The 20,715-nt window shown below is 43.4% G+C and overlaps 3 protein-coding genes across 6 annotated transcripts in view; 1 reads left to right on the forward strand and 2 right to left on the reverse strand.

Annotated features, from left to right (window-relative positions):
- LOC126565418 (proteasome subunit beta type-2) overlaps positions 1 to 20,715 on the forward strand; it is a 549,154-nt gene that overhangs the window by 373,726 nt on the left and 154,713 nt on the right. The window lies entirely within an intron of this gene.
- Positions 1 to 20,715, reverse strand: part of LOC126563976 (uncharacterized) — a 333,716-nt gene that overhangs the window by 293,217 nt on the left and 19,784 nt on the right. The window lies entirely within an intron of this gene.
- The window catches only part of LOC126560416 (mucin-19), a 183,722-nt gene that overhangs the window by 6,454 nt on the left and 156,553 nt on the right, over positions 1 to 20,715 (reverse strand). Inside the window, exons 3-7 of the mRNA XM_050216375.1 lie at positions 17,329 to 17,509; positions 17,099 to 17,224; positions 15,075 to 15,220; positions 12,130 to 13,302; positions 12 to 1,136 (exon numbers count right to left, since the gene is read on the reverse strand). Coding sequence (XP_050072332.1) covers positions 12 to 1,136; positions 12,130 to 13,302; positions 15,075 to 15,220; positions 17,099 to 17,224; positions 17,329 to 17,509 — 2,751 coding nt within the window. The remainder of the gene's footprint in view (positions 1 to 11; positions 1,137 to 12,129; positions 13,303 to 15,074; positions 15,221 to 17,098; positions 17,225 to 17,328; positions 17,510 to 20,715) is intronic.

Below are 20,715 nucleotides of genomic sequence, written 5' to 3' on the forward strand. Positions count from 1 at the left end.
AAAATACATACTCCTGCTGATCGTACCGCTGGCAGTGCGGCCACCGATCGGGCGCCGCAGTGCTGCCGGTGAGGAACCGTTCGTGCTCTTATGGGAAGTGGTATTGCTACTAATGGCGTGATTGCAATTGCTACTGCTACTGCACTGTGACGAGGGACTACTACAACTACAGCCACCGTTCGCTGGATGGCTGGCGGTCGGGGCCGATCCAGCTGAAGCAACACCACCACCACCACAACCACCACTACCACCACCGCCACCCATCATGGCCATCTTGAGCCCGAGCAGACCCATCTTGCCGGCGGACAACGGCGCTGGGGATGAAGCGGAAGCGGAAGGTTGCTGCTGCAGATTGGTGCTGCGTAGCAGGCGACTAATTAGCGGTAGCTGCTGACCTGCCGTCAGACCACTGTCGACCTCTTCCGGTGACGGCTTCTTCAGATCCATCGGCAGATAACGCTGATCCTCGATGATGCTCTCCATCGAGCTGCGCGAAGGGACGAGACTTGCAAACGAAGTACCCGTACCGTCCTGTGAAAGCTCGTACTGATGGCGATGGGGCGAAGTACAGAGTACAGCGTCCGATACGGGTGGAGACCAGCCACCACCTCCGTTCGGTGTGGTACCGCCGTGCAGCGAGCAAACGTGCGTCGGTGCGAGCAAATACGCTGACGATGACTTCCGATGGCTTGCACCGGTGGTGGAGGTAAAGGATGACGAGTAGTGGTGCGGAGAGTATGGGAGATGGTTGGTGTGGTGGTGATTGTGAAGCGGTGGTTGCTGCCACCATCCGGAACAGGGTCCGGATCGTTCACCCGACGTGACGCGTATGGCCGACTCTTCTGTCAGGGGCAACGAACGGGTACGATGGTGTACTGGCTGGATCGTGCCCGTAGAAGATGCGGACGATGATGACAGGGACGCTGGCAGATTTGGGCCCGCTGGACCCTGCCCTAAACCTGAAGCTGCTGAAGCAGCAACGCTGCTCTGGGAGGAGGACCGGACGCTACTACTGGCCGCATGGAGTGTGCCCAAATGATTGGTATTGCTATGGGGAGAATGGCCTAACATGGGAGCGCTTGGCAATGATAAAGCTCTTTGATGGAACACACCGGCTGTGGAGGATGCGGATGTAACTGCGGATAGAGACAAACAAGGTAAAAAGAAGATAGTACACAAGGGGCTCGTTTTGGCGCTGGTTTCTGTCTGAGGCGTTGTTGTGTGTCATTTTGGATTTCGTTGGGTAACTCAGTTACCCAGTTAGGACGGAGCGATTAGTGTAGGGGAGGAGCCCAATAGATGGTTACGTACAAAGAGTGTGTGGGCACTATTCACAAAAAGTACACACGCCACAGAACGTCTTCGAAACCGTTGGTTGGTGTCTGTGTGATGTAGAAGAGAGATATCAACGTCCTGAAGGTGAGGTGGTTGTAGTGATGTGTCGTCCTTGCAGTAGATACAGTAGCAAATGATACTAGTCCTTTAGTAGTTACACGTAAACTAGAGTCAGAATAAGATAATTACTGTTACATCATCAAAATTGTCTCCAAAGTTCTTGCAGATAGCTTACATGAACTAGATTAGGGAGTTCATATATACCTCAACTAATATTGAATAAGTGATTAAATAAAGATTTGATAAATTTAAACATCTTCGTCTAGATATGTACAACTCTGTTAGGTCCAATTGTTGAATCACCTGCTTTCTGAGTCTTCAACCAGTAATCCTTTATCCAGAATAAATCGTGATTAAGTAGAGAACAACCGCTAACGACAACTTATCTGATTACATCGGTTTAATTTAAGTTTATCGTCTTCAGCTTCAACATTCAATGCTTAACGTGGTCCAGTAAAAGCAACAACATCTATTTAGCAGTAACGCCTGATGTCTTGTTTGCGTATAAGACTTCACAAGGATAACAGAAAATTTAACCATATTTCCTTTTTATTTCAATTAAACTCAAGAAAAAGAAGCCTATTTTCGTACTTTCGAATGTCACTGTTTTTAATACTCAAATAGGTTTAATCGATCGTAACGAAAAAACTTGAAGTTCTCAGGTCAACTATTATAAAAAAAGCCAGTGTCCTTGCTTGTTTTCAATCCTAGGTTTATATTAAATCCGGTCAATAAATATTTAGTCATCTTCCAAATTACCAATTCAAAGTCAAAGTATCGCTGCAAGTTCTTATGTCCCCCTCGTGAGAATGTTGTGCGTCTTGTGTCATGTACACGTACAACGGTTTCTGCATTGATTATGGTTAGGGAGTGTGAGAGAGCTCGCGTTAGTGGCTACAGGCGTAAGCGGCGTATCAGTATCATTATCTGGGGGAAATTAATTCAACATGTTAGTTCGGAGACCAATGTGAGTAGGTTTAGAGGATGTTCAATGGGTAGCGGCCTACAGAACCTAGTGATAATTCGTCACTCCACAAGGGTAGAAGCTTTTATACAGCACAAGAAGTGGTTAAGCGGCGTTAAGTAGCGACGCCTGTTCTTAGGTGACCACCGCAGTATTCCGGTGCTGGTGTCAATGAAGCGACGTGATTAATAGCGTTCGGAGTAGCGATTCACGATTCAGGTTTGCGTGATTCTTCCGGTACCGGCCAGCCTGACGCGTGTGTTATCCTTCCGCTATCAGGTGTCAGAAGGTGTCACCGTATCATACCGGAAAGATGGTTCATTGTGTTTCGTACGCTTCCTTCCTTTAGCACGCGTTCATTCGTAGCGAAACATTAAACTCTTCTTCGTTCGACGCAAGAGCACAACACAACTTCCTTGCCGTCGGCCGACCGCTACCGAATCTCGCAAAAAAAAAAAAACGGGGGCCCGACCGACGGCTATACGTACCGGTTAGATTTTCTGATTATCTCTACTCTAATTAGTTTAGTTAACAGGAGTGATTACTAGGTGGAAATTTACGATTATCGTCCGCGGTTCTTTGCTCCTAGACGTTGTTCGCTGGTGGTTAGGGATTGGCTAGAGAATTGCTTCTATTTTTCTGTTTCGTTTTTGTGCTTTGGCTGCTCGCTCTCTGTTTATATCGGCGCCATCGGATCGTGGCCAAACTCGGCTCGGTCGTGATTATCTTTTTTTTTTTTTGGTTTTCGTTTTCATTACGTGCATCACTGCACCGGGCACACACGGTGGTTACCAGCTCCGCTTGCTAAAGTTCACCCTAATGGACGACCGCGTGGGCTCCCGCATACACGTTACGTACGTGCGTATATATGCGCGAGAGGTCCTGGGTCCCCATAAATAATCTTTATGAGGTTCGTATTTCAGCCGACCGCAATATGTCCGACATTAGCTCGGACTGTGTTTCTCTCTCTGTATCTCTCCTTTTTCCCCACCATTGCTGGTGGGATGAACGTGATGATGATCTTCTGCTGCACGGTGAAAGAACTATTCACCTGCGTCGTCGGGCAATTTTGTTCGGGGAGGCCCGTTACTGTGTGCTACAATATTTAATTACATCCATTTCCAGCGCACTTTATCGGTTGGCGTCGCGCCGTCTTTTTGCTAGATTATTAATTAGATGGCTACATTATTAGTCCACCGAATGTCAGCTACTACACACCGAAAGCTGCCCATATTAGATGGCTCCTTTCCGCAATTCTTATTTCCTTTCGTATACACAGCACTGTCCACCAGCTGTACCGGACATGACCAGTCTACACACCGCGCGGATGATCCTACATTAGTTCTTATTTCGCCAACGACAACTTGCTATCTACGACTACATCCCGAACGATCCACACAACCACACGACTCAGACATGTTGTTATTCCGGTTGGTTCTCTTGCCCTTGCTCACTCATTAGAAGAATTTCCATCCGAATGGGTATCGCATTGGGCGTTCTTCCTCTATTTACCAGCTTCAATTTCGAGGCTCCATTGCCTCAACCGAACTGTTTTATTGAGCTGAAGTGGAAGCATTAATGTATCAGGCACGCTTTTGCAGGTATGTACACTGTGAGGTTAGAATTAACACTACACTACCGCCCGTCCACAAGTCCCACCAGCTACGGCTACACAACTAGAAAGGTTAATCACGGATGCAGTAAAACAGCTGTGCAGTTCGGGTTGCCTTAATGTATTGGATAATGTTTGGAGAACCATAATTTTCTGCAAGAATTTGCAACAATGACGAAACGAGCCGGAAAGCAAAACTATCAAGTGGCAACGAATTAAAAGTCCCACCCCGAAAATGCTTTCGCATTTCGCTACCGAACGGCACCTGAATAGGTGTATAAAGATAAATCAGCAAACCACCGCTTAAGAAACGTAAAACCTAAACGTCAGATTAAACCCAACAAAAAAAAGCACACACACACACACAAACAGTCTTTAAATACTTCCGGCTGTTCTGGCGTTCCAGCGTTCCGGCAATTTTATTCGCACAAGACATAACTTTATGATTTAGGTGCGTGTGCTTTGCCGTTTTTGCTTTGCAAAATTTATAATGCACCAACGATTCGCTAAACTTCCATTCGCTGGAAACCGTGGGGTAGGCGCGCGCTACACCACACTTATTTATATTATGTGCGGGTTGGTTCTTTTCGTTTTGCTTCGCACACGTATAAATGAATAAGTTTTAAAAGCCGAGCCATTTATTAATTAATAGCGCTCGAAAACTCCTCCAATTCCAAAACGGGGATCGTGTTGTGATGTGTTGTTGGATGTTGGTAACCCTGCCTGTTCGCTCGTTCAAGTATGATGGAAGGATCTGTTTCAAAGCGAAGCATATTAATATCTCAATCACTCCGCACCACTCCGTTAGCAGTCGCTGCTAAGGAAAGATTGGGGCTGGGAGCTTTTAAGAAGCAGGCCTTATGCACGAATTGCAACGGCTGCAATAAATCATTCATTTCTTCTTTCGGCCCCTGCTCTAATAGAAGCTATACGAATCTGTCCGGAAGATGATGAGCGGAAAGGAAAAAGCTCAACCCAGAAAGGGGCTTGGTTGAATAAAAATAATTTAATTCCTGTATTTTTCTGCTGGAGAAACGGTGTTCAACAGCCAAACGAGCATAAGACGGGATTTGACGCGTAAAATACGTTCACAGCTACAAAAGGCTTTCCAGTGGCAAATTGATAATTAAATCAGGAACAAACTGCATTCAGAAACTACTAAATAATTCAAGAGGAACGGCTTTGAAGAAAAAGAAATGAAACTACTGGGAGGGATGAAATTGTGTTTACACTTTAAAGTATTCAAATGAACGATTCTGACAATCATCAATGATCTCTATTAATGGTAATGTCAAATTTCGATAAAAATTGTAATTAACATATTAAAATTTATTTTTCATTTTTATCTGGACAACAACAACACATCCTCAGCCGAGCTTTCCCGGGATAACACGAAGAATAAGGAGAAAATACCCTTTTTTTAATGTTTACTGAGTCAGTCACATATGGTGTTGACAATACGGCGACGTACCGTCATACTTAAAATAAAGAGTTATTTATTTTTATCTAAAAAACTTTTTAATTTTAAGCTTTAATGAGTAGTAACCTGGTACTAATCACATTTTGTACTTGTATTCAACAGATTCAACAGAACAGGATTCAAATCTCCTAACCTAACAGATCCTTAAGCCAAGAAATATTGAACAAGTATTAAACGATAGGTCCAACCGAATAGGCCCTGAATAAGGCAAAATCTAAGGAGGAAATGTCTTGTGAAATTTTTAATTAGACAACACATGTGGTGTTGACCAAAGCAAGAGCTAAAGCAAGACCAGTATACGATAATATCGTAGGGATGAATGATCCTTAAAAAAATGCTTATACAATAAATACATTTGCACTGACTGAATGAAACTTAACCAACATCGAGATGACATTGTATAGAATATAAAAGCCACCGAGTCCAAATGCAGCACTTCATTATCGGTACCTGACCAGAATGCATTCCACGCAGCAGTACGATACCCATGGCCAGTTTCGATCGTACTTGCTTACGATCATTAAAGGCAATTCTTTTTCCACCAGGGAAAAGGGTGGATAGGGAAACGTTTACCTTTCCCTTGGCCCTATTATTAAATGCTGCATATGACCATTTCGTTCCTTCAAGAAACCGAAGCAACTAATGCACTGCAAAAGTAAGAAAGAAAACAGATAGTAAGTTTTTCCACGCGAGCATAAACTTAATTCGTTTAATCCACTTCATCGGCCCACTCCTCGGCTGTGCGGGACAAAACAACACTGTTGTAATGAACAGACGGAAACGGAGCCAAGATAAGACAAAAGCTCATTCCGTCCTTTCCCTTTCACGGTACGGCCGCCACCTGTTTCCATGCACACAAAATACACACACACATGTGGCGGAAGTGAAAGAAACCCGTGTTTGGGGCACATGTGTTAAACTAATATCTGATTGCGGCTTGCTTAAAGGTTTAATTAATTTTCATTACATTCGTCCCCTTTTACAATCGTTGTTTCGCGAGGCGCGGGTGTATGGGAGGATGGAAAGGTGGAAAAGAAAATTACTTCATCCTGCACCATATCCATATTCATCCCATATGTTCATGCCGGGAGGGCTTGCAGCCCTTTTTGCGGTACAATGTGAAACAGTGGCCGATGATGTGTTATTATTTGGTAAGAAATTTGTCTTGCTTTTTGATAACTGCTTTCTTGAATTGAAAACGTTTTCTTCTAATTAACGGCAGGTTGCTCATCGAAATGGAAAAAGGATTGGTTGGGATAGTTCTGATTCAATCGAATCAACAATACAGTTGTTGCTGCTAACTGTTGGCTTTAATTTATCCGTCCGGCTTTCCATACATATCATACAGATTTTGCTTCGATCTTTATGCGACAGGACCGAATTCCATCCAGGCCAATTCCCCGTAGTTGAGGGCTGACTATCCTACTACGTTGTATCTCCTATGCAGCATAGTAAGCCATTAAATGACCGGCGTAACCTTAAGTAGCTCGTTGAGTCAATGAGACTTTGATTTGTTTTCCTGTCGGACGACCCTTTGGCAGCAAAGAGGGGACTCAGCAGAAGATGTTTTAAAAATGGATCGTCTGAAAGAAAGAGTCATCTGATTGTGTTCCATACACGACAAAGTCTCTGACACGGACCTTCCAGTGCATTTTATACAGCAATGCACATTTTATGCAGGCTTTTTTAAGGTTTATGGTTTGACACGGCATGTTCGTCTCAGATTCTGACATGTTCTTTCTCAGATGTGTAATCTATATTCAAACTGAATTCACAGAACATAGGGATTTCGTACGACAAAAAGTGAACTTACTGAAAAAAGAGTTTACTTTTTATTTAATAGACGTAGGACGTCAAAATTTGATGCTTTAGAGTCAAACACTACCATATACTGTCAAAACTGAATGGTAACAGGTCATTAACTTATACGTGCACTTTCTCAATAGCACCATAAATATAGTTTAATGATTTCGCTGTTTGATGACTCAAAATATAGCAGCAACACATATACACCGATAAATTATAAAGAACCCCGTTTAACGTGTTCGAAGCTTTACAGTGTGCAATTTTTTAAATATACAAAAAGCTTTTTAGAATCACCTTTTTTACTACAAAAGAATTATAGTTTTTATGCAGAACAAAGTAAATATTTAATCAACATATTCAATCGAATGTTTTGAAAACATTTGAACACCCACCAAACACTAAACGTGATAAAGGGGTTGATGCTTATGAATTAAACATAAAGTTTAAACGTTTCAAGCTAGATACCGCATTTGCTAGTATAATAAACCTCTCCCAAAAGAAGGAAAAGCGATGAGGAAAAGAAAAACAAATCGTTTGCAAAAATATGTTGCCAAAAAGCGTAACGTTGCAAAACAAAACAAGACACAGAGGAGAAGGAAAAACCAAAGACAACAAAATAAAGCTGTTGCCGTACCTGAGACGGAATGGCGTCGCAAGGTGCTGCGCAATCGTCGCAGCGGCTTTGCACTGGTGAGGTAGATCGGATTGGCCGACTGGTGGCTAAGGCTGCGCGTATGGCGCCGAACCCCACGAAGGGAGCTGGAAGGCGGTGGCGGCAGTGGAGGTGGCGGCGGTGGAGCCGGCGGACCCATCGGCGGGATCGTGACGGTCTGTATGCTGACCGTCGACGAGCAGCAGGACGACGATTTGGAGGAGGAAAAGTTGGAAAAGCTCCCACCGGAAGAGCTGCCACTTCCTCCACCAGCACCGGGGACACTTTCCCCATTGCCAATACCATTGCCACCTCCTCCACCACCACCACCACCACCACCACCACCACCAACGATTGAGTTAGTGATGGTGGCCAACAGATTGCTGAAGGTCATGCCGCCACCGCTACCCGGTACCTCTTTGCCGCCCTGCCGTGTACTGGCGTAATGGTGGAACTTGCTCATCGAGGCCGAGGGCGATGGTGGTAGCATCATCATTGCCGCTGTCATCGATGTCGCCATCGTTGCCGTAGCGGTTGTAGTGTGCGTAGAAGAAATGGCGGACACTGTACGGTAGGATCGGAAGGATCCAAATTTCGTGGCAGGCAGACGTATGTTAAAATTGGTTTGTTTTTGGTTTTGTTTTTGTTTTTGCGTAAGATTTTACAAAAGCCACACGACGTGTTCGTAGTGTTTTGTGGAAGAGAAAAAAGAGAGAGAAGAATAGCAAACAATTTCTCATTACATTCGTATCTTTATATGCGAATGGGTTGTGTTAAACAAAATTTTGAACAAACTGTCTACTACTGTGAACTGACGTATCGTGTATAAAATTTAAAAATTCCAAATGTTTAAAAAAAATGGAAAAAAAAATTATATAATTTTTGTAAGCCAATCGAAAGGAGAAAAGGGACTCCAAAAACTAACTAGTTTGCCAAATATTATAATTAAATAAAGAGCGCTCATTTTTTAAACTGATACACTGATGTAATTTTGATGATATGAACGTCAATGAGAAATGTGTTGCTTCACCTCAACGGTACAGAGAGATTGGTTTGTACAGTAAAAATGGGCACTCGAATCTCGAGACCCCAAGAGGTTCTACAAATATTCCCCAAATAGTGTTTGATACTCCTTATTGTATTTGCTTCCCGATACAGATACATCACTTGATATTTACAATAAAGATAGCTTGAAATGTTTCGTTGTTTCTGTAGAACATTATCTCCTAAGTGTATTCACAAAATCTGTATCAATTTAAATATATCTCTATTTGACAACCCCTCCCACATGATAGCAATCAACTGTCGGCTGAGATGAAGAGGATGGTACCCCGATATGACTTTGCTCATGAGAATGGAAGCGTGAAAAGCGATTAGTTGTTTGATAAGTGGCCGTTTAGAGAACAGAAAATCAAACGTGCTAATATTCAAACGGAAAACACAACTTCAACACACAATAACGGGGTGAGGTTTGCATGCAAGAAACCTTATCAGTATGCATAAAGCCATCTACGAACGGGTGAAACAATCAGGCGAAAAAGGATTCATGCGGCAAACTTCGGATAACTTCACAGACAGAATCACATAGAACACACCGTTAAAGATCGCATGCAGTTTTCAAAATACGAGGCGAACCAGACACTGGAAGGGTACGGGTTTTTTTCCGAAGAGACGAAGTCACACTATCCTTAGGAAAGAATGTAGAAGACGAGCTTCAATACGACCCTGGTGTTATGCGATTTTCGATGCAGAACAAAATTTTAAAAAAATTAAATGCTCGTGCCAGATGCCTGATGTTTTTTTTGATAAGCAGTGTTATTGTTAGTTGGGGTCCTATTAGTAGAGAAGCAGCTTCCTTGATAGCTTTCGGCAGTTTGATGATCGTTTAATATTTGACAGCAAAACACATAAACATATCTCTCTTCGATTTGCCTAAAAGGATATGAACCACAATCCTTTACCCACAGCACAATAATATGGACACATACACCCAACACAGAGGAGCAAAAATAAATAACCAACGCGAGCGAACAACCAAACAAGCTCCACACGGAACAGCTGAGTTCCATTCCTCCTTCTTCCACCCCAAGACAAGTTGTCGAAAGTCGGAACCGGAACCGAAGGCACACGTTTTACATAAAACTATTTTGTCGAGATCTTATCGGTGAAACATCTACCGAAGAGAGTTGTAATCTATCGTATCTTTCTGTTTGCAACACCGAATTCGTACTTTACGATCACCTTCGTTCTTGCCCGTTTCACCGCGCACCGGCCGCAACAGTAAGAAAGGTGGAGAACGCAAAGACCACTGGGCCGTCCAGCGGTTCGCACACAATATAGCAGTCACTAAAGCATCAATAATTTATGCTACCACCGAGCTGTTGCCCGACCTGGACAGCTAACAAGCATTATGAGCGTCCGCAGGGTTGTTTTGGTTTTTGTTGCTGGCTGCCGCCTTTTCCTCCCCAGCTTGCAGCTTATCCTACGCTACAGCCGCGCAACGATGCTTTTGCGGTAATTAAGCTGCTAGATACAAATTGAAAATTAAACTAAACTTTTCATTGCCTCCACTTTGCCTATCTTAAAGCTGTCTGCAGAGCGGTCAATTAGTCACGCTTCACTATGACTAATTTATTAGTTTATGCTTTTGAAACTTTGAATTCATTTGATAGTGCGATGAGATTGCTCAATTTGTTACTTTTTTGTCTTTGTGTACTTTTCATTGAAACTCAGAGGGGAAATCACAGAACTGTATAGAACAAGGTAGTTTGCACCGTGCGAATGCAGACAGAAAGATACGTATTTTGTGTGTATTTTTTTTTAATAAAATAATTTCTTGATGTATTAAAAAGCCTGTCAGTTACCGAGCCGAAGTGACAACATCATCTTAAGGTAAGAAGGTATGATACATTAAAGAGCAAACCATCATTAATGCATAAATTCATCGTAACCAGAAAACATCAAACAACACGACGAAATTCACCCCTCAAAGAATTTCCCCCCACCCCCCTAACCGGGGGCGCAAAGAGAGTTTTGATTCTTGAAGCCGAAATGTGGCGACATGGGCCGAAAACAATTCTAGCCAGACGTTCTTCAAACAAACAATTGCTGTGGTCTATTTTGCAGTGTGCTTTTGATATGTTGGGAAATCTTTTAGAAAAAAAAAATGTTTTCAATGCTGTTAGGAAGAAAAAAAAAACCCCCCAAAGAAACACCAATATAGCATAAGCACAAAGCCAATAGACAACAGCGGCAAACAAACGGTCCAGCGCGAACCATTGCGTTAAGCGTCCCTATCGGCAAACGCAGACTCAGGTTTTGAAGAGGTTAGAAATTTTGAACTTTAAACAATTTTGTACCATCAAAACGCGCTTCACTGGTTTTCCTGCTTTGGACTGAACGCAGTATATATTGGCATCGAAACAGGAGGGATAGCATGATTTGAAGAGAAATCGTGAGTAGGTTGGTGAAGTGGAAAAATGAAAATGAGAAGCACAAGGAGTCAATATCAGCGGACAAACTCATAAACGAGAAGGTACATATATGGATGGGAGAAGGTTTGTTGTATACTGAACCGAAACATGAAGAACAAAAAAACAACGTATCAAACGAAAAAAAAAAAAACTAAATGCAACTTTAATAGAAAAAGTTTGTTCAGCTCTCACTCAACAGCAATCGTTGAAAAGGAAACTGTGATGATGATGATGGCCGGTTGTGGTTATAATGAGAGCGAACATAAAATACGCTTCAACCGCATCGAGAACAACGGCGCAGGTGGGGCGGGGGGGGGGGGGGATAACGCTTGTTTTAGTATACAGCCAATTTTTAGTACATCGAAGCCAATGAAGATGAACGTGTGTAATTTTGTAAAAGGTACGAAAAATAAATAAAAAAAAAAACACTGACGCAAAACGGACAAAAAAAGTGAAAAATAACGACAAAGTTAACCAAAAAATTAGAGAAACGATATGAAAGTATGATACAAAAAAAAACGAATTTTCATAAAAGAGAAGAAAAGCGAATGAGACAGAAAAAATGATCGATAAAGGGTAATGATTAAGATAAGTACTGGAAAATAGCAATAGCGAAGGAAGATAGTAGTATTGTTTTGTGGAAGTTTTTAAAAAAACAGTATACATATGTATGTGTGGGAAATAGGTAAGATAGACAAACAAAAAGGAGAATTTAAAACAAAACAAAAAAACATATTTTAGGCGTACCATGGTCAGTCGAGGAGGACGAAAACTCATTGGTAACGGCGATCGTGCTGGTGCTGTTACTGCTGCTGCTGCTGTTGCTCCTGCTGCTGCTACAGCTGCTAGTACCAGCGACCCCTGTAGCAGCGTGATGCAGACCAGCGACGGCGCTTGGTGTTGCCGGGTGCCCGACTGCCCCGGTCGCAACTACTGCGGAGGTCAACGGTGCTTGCGTGCCATGGTGAAGGTATGGATGGTGATGATGGTGGGGATGTTGCACAAGTGTGTGATGGTGGGAAAGGTGGGAAGCGGCCGGAGGAAGCATGGAGCCAGTACCGTGTAGGGGTTGCTGTTGCTGCTGCTGGTGATAGTGACGCGATTGCTGTCCACCCCGTGGAGTAGACGACAGCAGTGGCGAAGAAGTGACAGCTTCCATTTTCGCCGCCCTACTGGGACAGTTTTCGGAGACTGGCTTCTTGAGCGACGTACGTCGGTAGCTTGGCGACTGTGCCGTCACGCCGAGCCGTGGCGATCCGACCAGACCACCCCGGCCGGAAACGGTAGCGCCACTACCAACGCCGCCACCACCACCACCAGCAGAAGCAGCTACAGCGGACAGAGGATGCTGATTCGGGCTGGTGCTGCGACCGGCACCGGGTAAAAGCGGAACATACGCATCGCTCGGGGAGCAGGAACCGATGCTCGTAAGTGAGGAGTTACTGCTGTGCGAACAGGTGAACATGGCACCATAGGTACTGGTGAAGGTGGAACAGACAGCAGCTGCCGAGGCAGGCGTGTGGCCCGCGAAAGGAACGATCGTTGGTGCATGATGGTAGGAAGCGTCGGGAGTGGTAGGGTACATGGCGGATGGCGCCATACTAGCAGTGGCAGCAGTGGAGGTGACAGTTGTTACAGAGGTAATAGTTGTGGCGACAGAAGTACAAGTCGTACTGATGGTAGTAGAAGTAGCGGAAGGAGCAGTGGCGCTGTTGGCAGAGGAGGTAGCACATGAACCGAGCAGAGCATTTTCCGCACAGACTGGCAGGCTAGGATTGGCTACTACTACGGGTCTTGGTTTCGAATTCGGTACACCAGAACTAGCCGCCCCTTTGGGCGGCGAACCGACCAGCACGACCGTATTGATGCTGGTGGCCGACGACGAGGATTCGGAGTTCTGCGCATTGTTTGACTGATCTTCTGGAATATGCAACATAGTGAATTTATTGGCTTTTTCGTTGAATTGAGCGTTGAGGTTTTGTTTTTTTTTTTTTTTTTTTTTTTTTTTTGTGGTAGGAGTTTGATGATGAGCGTGGGCACGTCGTAGGTCAAATGCACAGTGTAGGTAGAGAATCATAGCGATAGAGAGATAGAGAGATAGGTATGAAAGGAGCAGGAGTAAAGGAAGTGTAAATGAACAGGAATCACATGTGACACGATACGCATAGCGATGGGAAAGAAGATAATACGAATTGTTTGAATATTTGCTTAATGCGCCGAATTGCATCGAATACTTTCAAAGTTCAGGACGATAGAAGAGGAACAAGACCAAAACGAGCTGACAGAAGCGATGATACAAAGTGGACACAGCAAGGTTTACCCTCTGTAAGTTCTGATATTTGTGGAACAACACAAAACCGATTTCGAATCGAATTTTGTACAACAAAGATCGTTTGCTTTCCCGCAAGTTGTAAATTTGAGAAGATATGAAGAAGTATGGTTTTCCATCCGAAATTGCAGATCTGACTCCCAGAGAGAATCAGCACATGAAGTTTGGTGTAGTTACGTACCGCTGAATTTAAGAGATACACAAGTTTGCAGCGTTAAATGAACGGAGTTTGAGTGCTTTTTTTTTCGCAGACACCCAACACTTGTGTAATACTGCGGAGAGGGAAAATCAAATAATCTGTGGGACTATAAGTGGGTGTTAGCTCACAATACAAACGCCTAAAACTAAGACTGGAAACTAGATCAAATAGGGATAAAAAGATAAACGTAACTCTCACACAAACGACTACTAATGAAACCATTCTACGATTAAAAAACTTCAAACATCAATGAAAAACGTTGCTTGTAAAACTAGTGAATGTGAGTATATAGTCGGTATAGTGACAAAAAATAGTACAAAAAACATGTAAACAACAACTCAAAAAACACAAAAATCTACATTTGTTAATCACTCTGCCACTTTGTTCATGTTGCTAACGTTTGGTTAAAGAAAAACAGTAAAACGAATTAAGTATAAAACCAAACTGCTCTGTAGTACAAAGATATTAAGTGTATAGTGACGATGTTAACAAAAGGAATAAAATACAATGGAAATAACTAACATTAGCAAAAATATTGGTAGTGAAATGTATAAAATTATGCATTAAAAATTACATAAGAAATATTTAACAAAATTTGGCAATAATTTATAAATCTCTACGAGTGAGCAACAGCAACCGAGATGACATACGAATAAAAGATATAAACCAATATTATCTAGCGAAAATCCAACATGTTTACATATGAGCAAGTGAAAAGGAAGAGTAAAATATTTGCTTAACAAGAAAAATAGGAGAGAAAAAAAAACACGATACGTTTGCTAGGTAAAGATTGTAAACGGAACATAAGACAGAAAAAAAGGTGTATAACTTAGAGCGCAAATAACATTTCCAGTGCTTTAAACCTACGGCAAACACTGTTTAGCTTAAGAGTAGAAAAAATCGTGAAACTAGGGTAAGACAGAGAGTGAGAAGGGGGGGGGGGGGGGGGAGATTAAAAAGGATCGCAAGGATACATTATGTCTAGCAAAAAACCATATCCTTTCGCGTCCTGTGACTAGATACGGAGTAACTTTCACGGAGTGTAAAGGGCAGGGCATGGAATCGGTGGTGATACGGGTCAAAGGGTACGGGTGGGCAAGTTTAAATATTAGCCGAAGGGTACGGTTAGACTAAACCCAAAATGAGAATGTGCGGAACACTTACCACTTGACGGCGAACAGTTGATCGGTTTCTGGCCGGTGTGCGTCTGGCGGCGGAACAGCATCGAGGTAGGTTTCGAGGCGGCGTTCGCCGAAGACGATCGTATCCGTATCATGGGACCGAGGTTGTCGTCTTTACTTTTCGCCGACCTGATGGGAGTAAAATGGGCAAATGGAAAATGAAAGTTTGTGTAAAGATTTGTGCCTCTGAAACGGAGCTTCGAGCAGCAGCTCCGATTGGTTTTATAGTGGCGAAAAGCACACTTTCATGACAACCTGTTGAGGTCCCCAAAGAGGGGTTAACAATGCCAGGCGGTCATGAAAAAAAATTGTAAAAATGACAACCTGTTGTCACAGAATTCTTTATCGGATTTTGACTGGGCTTGCAGTCTCGTTATGGTTTACAAAATTCCAAAAGCGTTTTTCTTTTTATCGTCAAGAAAAACTGTGCTAACTCCACACTTGACTGAGTTTTGTCGTCGACGCGTCCATGCGTTGATTGATTCGTTTTTTTTTTCAAGCTTTACTTCAACCATGATAATGCTAAACATTAAGTAACGCCTGTATCCTCCAGCTCCTAAGCTCCAGCACACGAACTGAGGTGCCTAATTCGTCCCTTTTTTCTACACCAGTAGAGAGATTTGATACCAACCAAGGACAGACTATTAACTTCCAACGCGTCCAATTGACCCTGTCGAATTAATCGTGAAAGCTATTAATTTCTGTTAAATCACTCCACATCAACCCTCTTCTTCCTTTAGCAGGATGAACGAACCCAATGCCCGCGAGAGCGAACGTCATTATCGATTACAGTTTCTTGTTTCTTGTGCTGTACAGAACGCAAAAAAGTTTCAAAATAATGTTGTTCAAGGACCTTCCTCATTTATGGAGCGTAATGGTATCAAGCTGGTTCGTCGTGCTGGGAATGGAGAGAGACAGAAAGAAGCAAAAAGCAGCGCAATCCGGCTAGCCAGACACGGACAAGGAACATTGAAGACGTCGAAAAAACTGATGCTGAATTCCTGATGGACGACAGCTTTCACGTTGCGGGACACAGCAGCAGACGACACTTTCCACCGACAGTCAACTTTCCTTCCTTTTAGCACGAATGCAACAGGTTGTGGAACTTACTCCAGACGCATGCCTTCAAACCTCGGCATCCGGGAGTGTGTGTGTGTGTGTGTGTGCGTTTTTTGCCAGTGTCGCCGTAAGGTTTGTGAACGTATCACCATGCCTTCCGGCTGCAAGTCTTTTTGTGTGTTGCGCTTTGAGGATCACAATTTCATCCGGGAGGCGAAAAAGAGCGAAAGATTTTCCTTTTTATACTTTGTGCGACCGAATTCAACAGGAGAAATCTTCTGACAATCTTGTTAGCCGTCTCTTTGAAGCGTTGGGAAAACGTTGGGCGGCTAACGAATGCTTGCTCGAGGGCGATGTTCGTGGAGAGTTGTAAGCGGAGGAAGGATACGGACATTTATAAAAGGGAGAAAGAGAAATGTATTGGAAGAAACAAAAAAAGAAAGATTCGTTTCGGTAAACGAAAACGTTTTTCCTTGCAATTTGATCGATATAAAAACGCTGTCAATTGATTTTTCCCTCTGTCTAGACGGATTAGCTTATGTGGGCAACGATCACGGACTGCAATACGTCAAAAGTGAATGCACTATTTTCTTAAAAAAAAAATATTTAAGAACAATTTGTTTAAAACAAAAAAAAGCAAACAATTTTTTCTTCGATCCAAAGAGCTACTCTACAAGTTTTCGCTTTTACAGTTTCGTGTCTTCAGTTCTTAACGCCTGAAAGAATGCAATCTCATTTAGAAGTTACTTTCGATGGTCCTATACCAGGCGTCGGGAGACAGTTTTTTCACGGGTTGGTGGGGACTTCAAAAATCTTTAATCTCCAACGCCATACCCCAATCTTCTCGCTTGGTCTTTGCAAAAAAGCATACAACAAACGGCAACCTAAATCAATGTTCTGAGAGTAGCCGACCTAAGTAATATCATATTAAGCTACAATTATACTTACTTCATGATGGTGGTGTACATGTTTTGCGCGATGATGGAATCCTGCACCTCCATCCAAATTTCTCCCGCCCCCGTTTTCGTGCTTCGGCCAACCTCCAGGTAAAAGTAGCGCTGAGAATGTCCACATCTGCAAATGGAACCGCAATCGAAACAAACGATTTTCAAACGGTTTCGTACGGTGCCGCACGAATCAATCATTTTCCATCCAACCTTAAACCCCGATCTACTTACCGTCGTATGGATGCCAACGAAAAATCGACGTTAGATGCCCGTTTCTCCTGGTGAGGCGTAAATTCCAGTCCGATGCGGACCAACGATAGGGTTTTGTCCGTGATGCAAAGCCGATAGGTGCCAAGGATGCCGTAGCTGTCGCCGAGACCTTTGCGCTGCACGTAAACATCCCAAACGTGCTCTGTTGAACGATAAAAGATTATGAAAAAATAGTTAGTTGAATGAAACAACAGTGAAGCCAACAAAAATACACGAACATTGGCAATTACAAATTTGTGCTTTGAATAGTTAACTCCTGCCGGTTGAAGCGTATAAAACAGGCAAATAAAGCAGTAGGACAAAAGTTCCGGATGCGTCACAAACACGCCAGACGCCATGGTGGTGCTTGCTTGTCACTGGGCTCAGTGGGTTCGTTTGTTGTCCAGGGCACTATAAATTATTACCCTCCGTTACCGAACCGCTAGTAGTGCCGGTGTCGATCTCGGAAAAATGCTTTTCTACCGTGAAAAATCATCCCTCCACAGCGTCGCAGCCCATGCTCTCTCCTATCCTATGCTGCTGCTATCATTCCTTTTGTTCATTAAACAAACGAAACGAAATGGATTTTTCATTTACTGAATTGTTCGCTGCAACTTGTGCAAAGTGATTCGCTACAGAGGTAAAAAGAACCCCTTGGGGAAGGGAGAAGTGCTGGGCGAAGCCTGTGACTCCCCGCCCTCCTTCTCTCTGGCCATACACTAAAAAAGAGTTTTCTTGCGCAAAAAGCGCACGGGTGATAGGGATGAAAGGCAAGGCGTGTAAGTCAGGCCCAGTTCAGGTGCGGAGAACAAACTGGTGAACAATTTAATTTAGACAAGGACACGATAGTGTTTTCTAACCCTTGCGCCTCAGCCTCAGCTCTTCCGTGTGACCGACGGGCCGGGTCGCCCAACTGGGGCTCCAATATACCACTGATCCGGTATTTAGTTTAAACAGATTCCCTATCGACCCCGAAGTATGGCTCTGCTGCCCGATAGGTGAGTGGACGACTCCCAAGGTACACGCACCACAAACACCTTTTTTTGCGAGCAAAATGGTAAATTAATTACTTAATGGCTAAAGCGAACGCAGAACTTTCCCAGCCCGTTTCAACCGGTGCCAGTGTACGGGGGGTAGAGCTTCGTTTTTTTGTTGTTGTTTCTAGTTTAAATATTGCCAGCTACAAGCGATCAAGATAGGAGGTTATTTTTTTCATCGTTTGGTAGAAAATAAAAATTAATTAAATAATTACACAGCAAAGGATTTTTATCTTGTTATTTTAAACGGCACATTTTACAGTTCGATTATTTGATTAGATTATTTACTGTAGTATGTTAAATTACAACACGTTCCGTAGGAAACGGAACTGGATATGCTTTAAATTCAACATAAAATATTCATCAACCCATCTACACCGAAAAAGAAATTTTAGGACCTGATTTTCTTTATACGTTTTGACATTTTGAGAATTCTGGCTGTTAGACTCTGCTGTCATCTCGGCCATCTATTGGCTTACGGGACTTATTGATACTACGTTGTTGGAAAATCTGTCCTCACAGCCTGTGTCCAGGATATACTCGCTGTATCGTAAGTACCGTAAGTATTTCGGTATCGTATGATACATACTGTTAAAATAAAATAACACAATTCAAAAGAAATCCGCTCCAGGCAACAGCTTGGAAATTTGACAGCTGACGGCCGAGTGAGTTTTTAATTTTACGTTTGAAATTAACATAGATCTCCTTAATTAACCCATATTTATGTTAAAATTAAGTACATTTTTTCAAAAACAATTTCTCGTAAAAGTAAATAATCATTCGCCTGGACTGATTTCGTTGGAACGTCAGCATGAGTTTCGTACGAAACATAGCTCGACTTCGCGTCTTGCGCTGAAGATAAACGTGTGTAATTCTTCTACCATACACCACAACCAATACATTCCCTACCCACCCAAGGACATGTGTCGACATGAAAATCATAAAGGCTTGCACGCTTTTTACATTCACTGAGCATCCCATCCCGCAATCGCCTACTTACGGGATGCGACAAACTGTCACACTAGCTTTTTGTTAACTCACTAATTTTCGAAAGCCACAGCATCGCCACCCAGCCAGTGCACAGGTAAGATCCTGCATGCAGACAAAAATAGAATCCTGCCGCCAAGTCTAACCAGACACCAATAATGATAAACAGAAATAAACAACAAGTTTTGCCTTCGCCGCTGACGGATACGGTACGACGAAGGGCATATCTCCAGGTTGAGAGCAGACGGCGGGACGGTGTATGACGGAAAATTCGCAGACATTATATAGTTTCCGTTTTACATGAGTGCGCATCACTCTGCGCGGCAAACAAACAGCACACACACACTCCACTCAAGAGCATAATGCATAATTTTGCCACCGTCATAGCAGAAAAACCCCGAGCGCGTTGAGCATCGGTGCACTTTTCGCTGGTGCTTCCAAGCAACTTCCGCCGCATCATAGACATCATATACCCTCCCGCTTGCTCTCTTCCTGCGCCTTGCCAACGGCATCATAAAGTCCATGTTATGTTGGCAAGAAGTGTCACTGATCCTGCACCACCTCTAGCCACTATCGGTGGCTTCATCCTCCAACCGTGAGGAGTTTTAGATTTAATGGTTTCTGACTGACTTGCGATGCACGCGCCACGCCTAATTAATGAGAAAATAACAATTCACTCCAAAGCCGGTGGCAGTGTTGGCAAGGTCGGGTTTTTAAAAGAGCGCCTTCTTAGCGCCGGAGGTGTGCTACAAGTATCTTTCACGCGCTCGCTCGACAGTGCGGGTGGTGTAGGGAAACTACTGTAATGCTTCAAGTACCTTTTGAAAACAACGAGTTAATGTGTAGCAGCAGCTAAAGGAAGGAAACGCATAAGCATCAGCCAACACACAGCGTTGTTTCATTTGGTTTTCGGTCCAATTAATCGATAATTGGAGACGACAGTGAATTACATGCCTGTGCCCATCCCGGTTGTGACTATCGGATCTCACCCGTTAAGAGGGGAGCCAAAGATTGTTACCGAGCGCTGGGAAGGAAAATATAAAATCTAAAAAAAAAAAAACAAAGGATCTACGCTGAATGATCACGCCAGTGGCATCAGGCTGGAAGGTAACGAGCTAATCTCATCACCTCAGCCAATCCCCGCTGGCACTGTGGAAAGAAAAACATATTTAAACCCTAGCCAGCTGTCGGTAGGAGCGCTGAGCGCTTATGCCCTTCTGTCTTGGCTGTTGCTTTTCCCTTCTTCAAGACGAAGAACCGATGCTAGGCTCAGGGATGCAAACAAAACTTCCGGCACACGAAACGCGACGCAGGTGGTAGGTGAAACTGGTGCGACGCGCGTTCA

The sequence above is a fragment of the Anopheles maculipalpis genome, chromosome 3RL, assembly GCF_943734695.1.
Source record: "Anopheles maculipalpis chromosome 3RL, idAnoMacuDA_375_x, whole genome shotgun sequence".
Taxonomy (NCBI): Eukaryota; Metazoa; Arthropoda; class Insecta; order Diptera; family Culicidae; genus Anopheles; species Anopheles maculipalpis.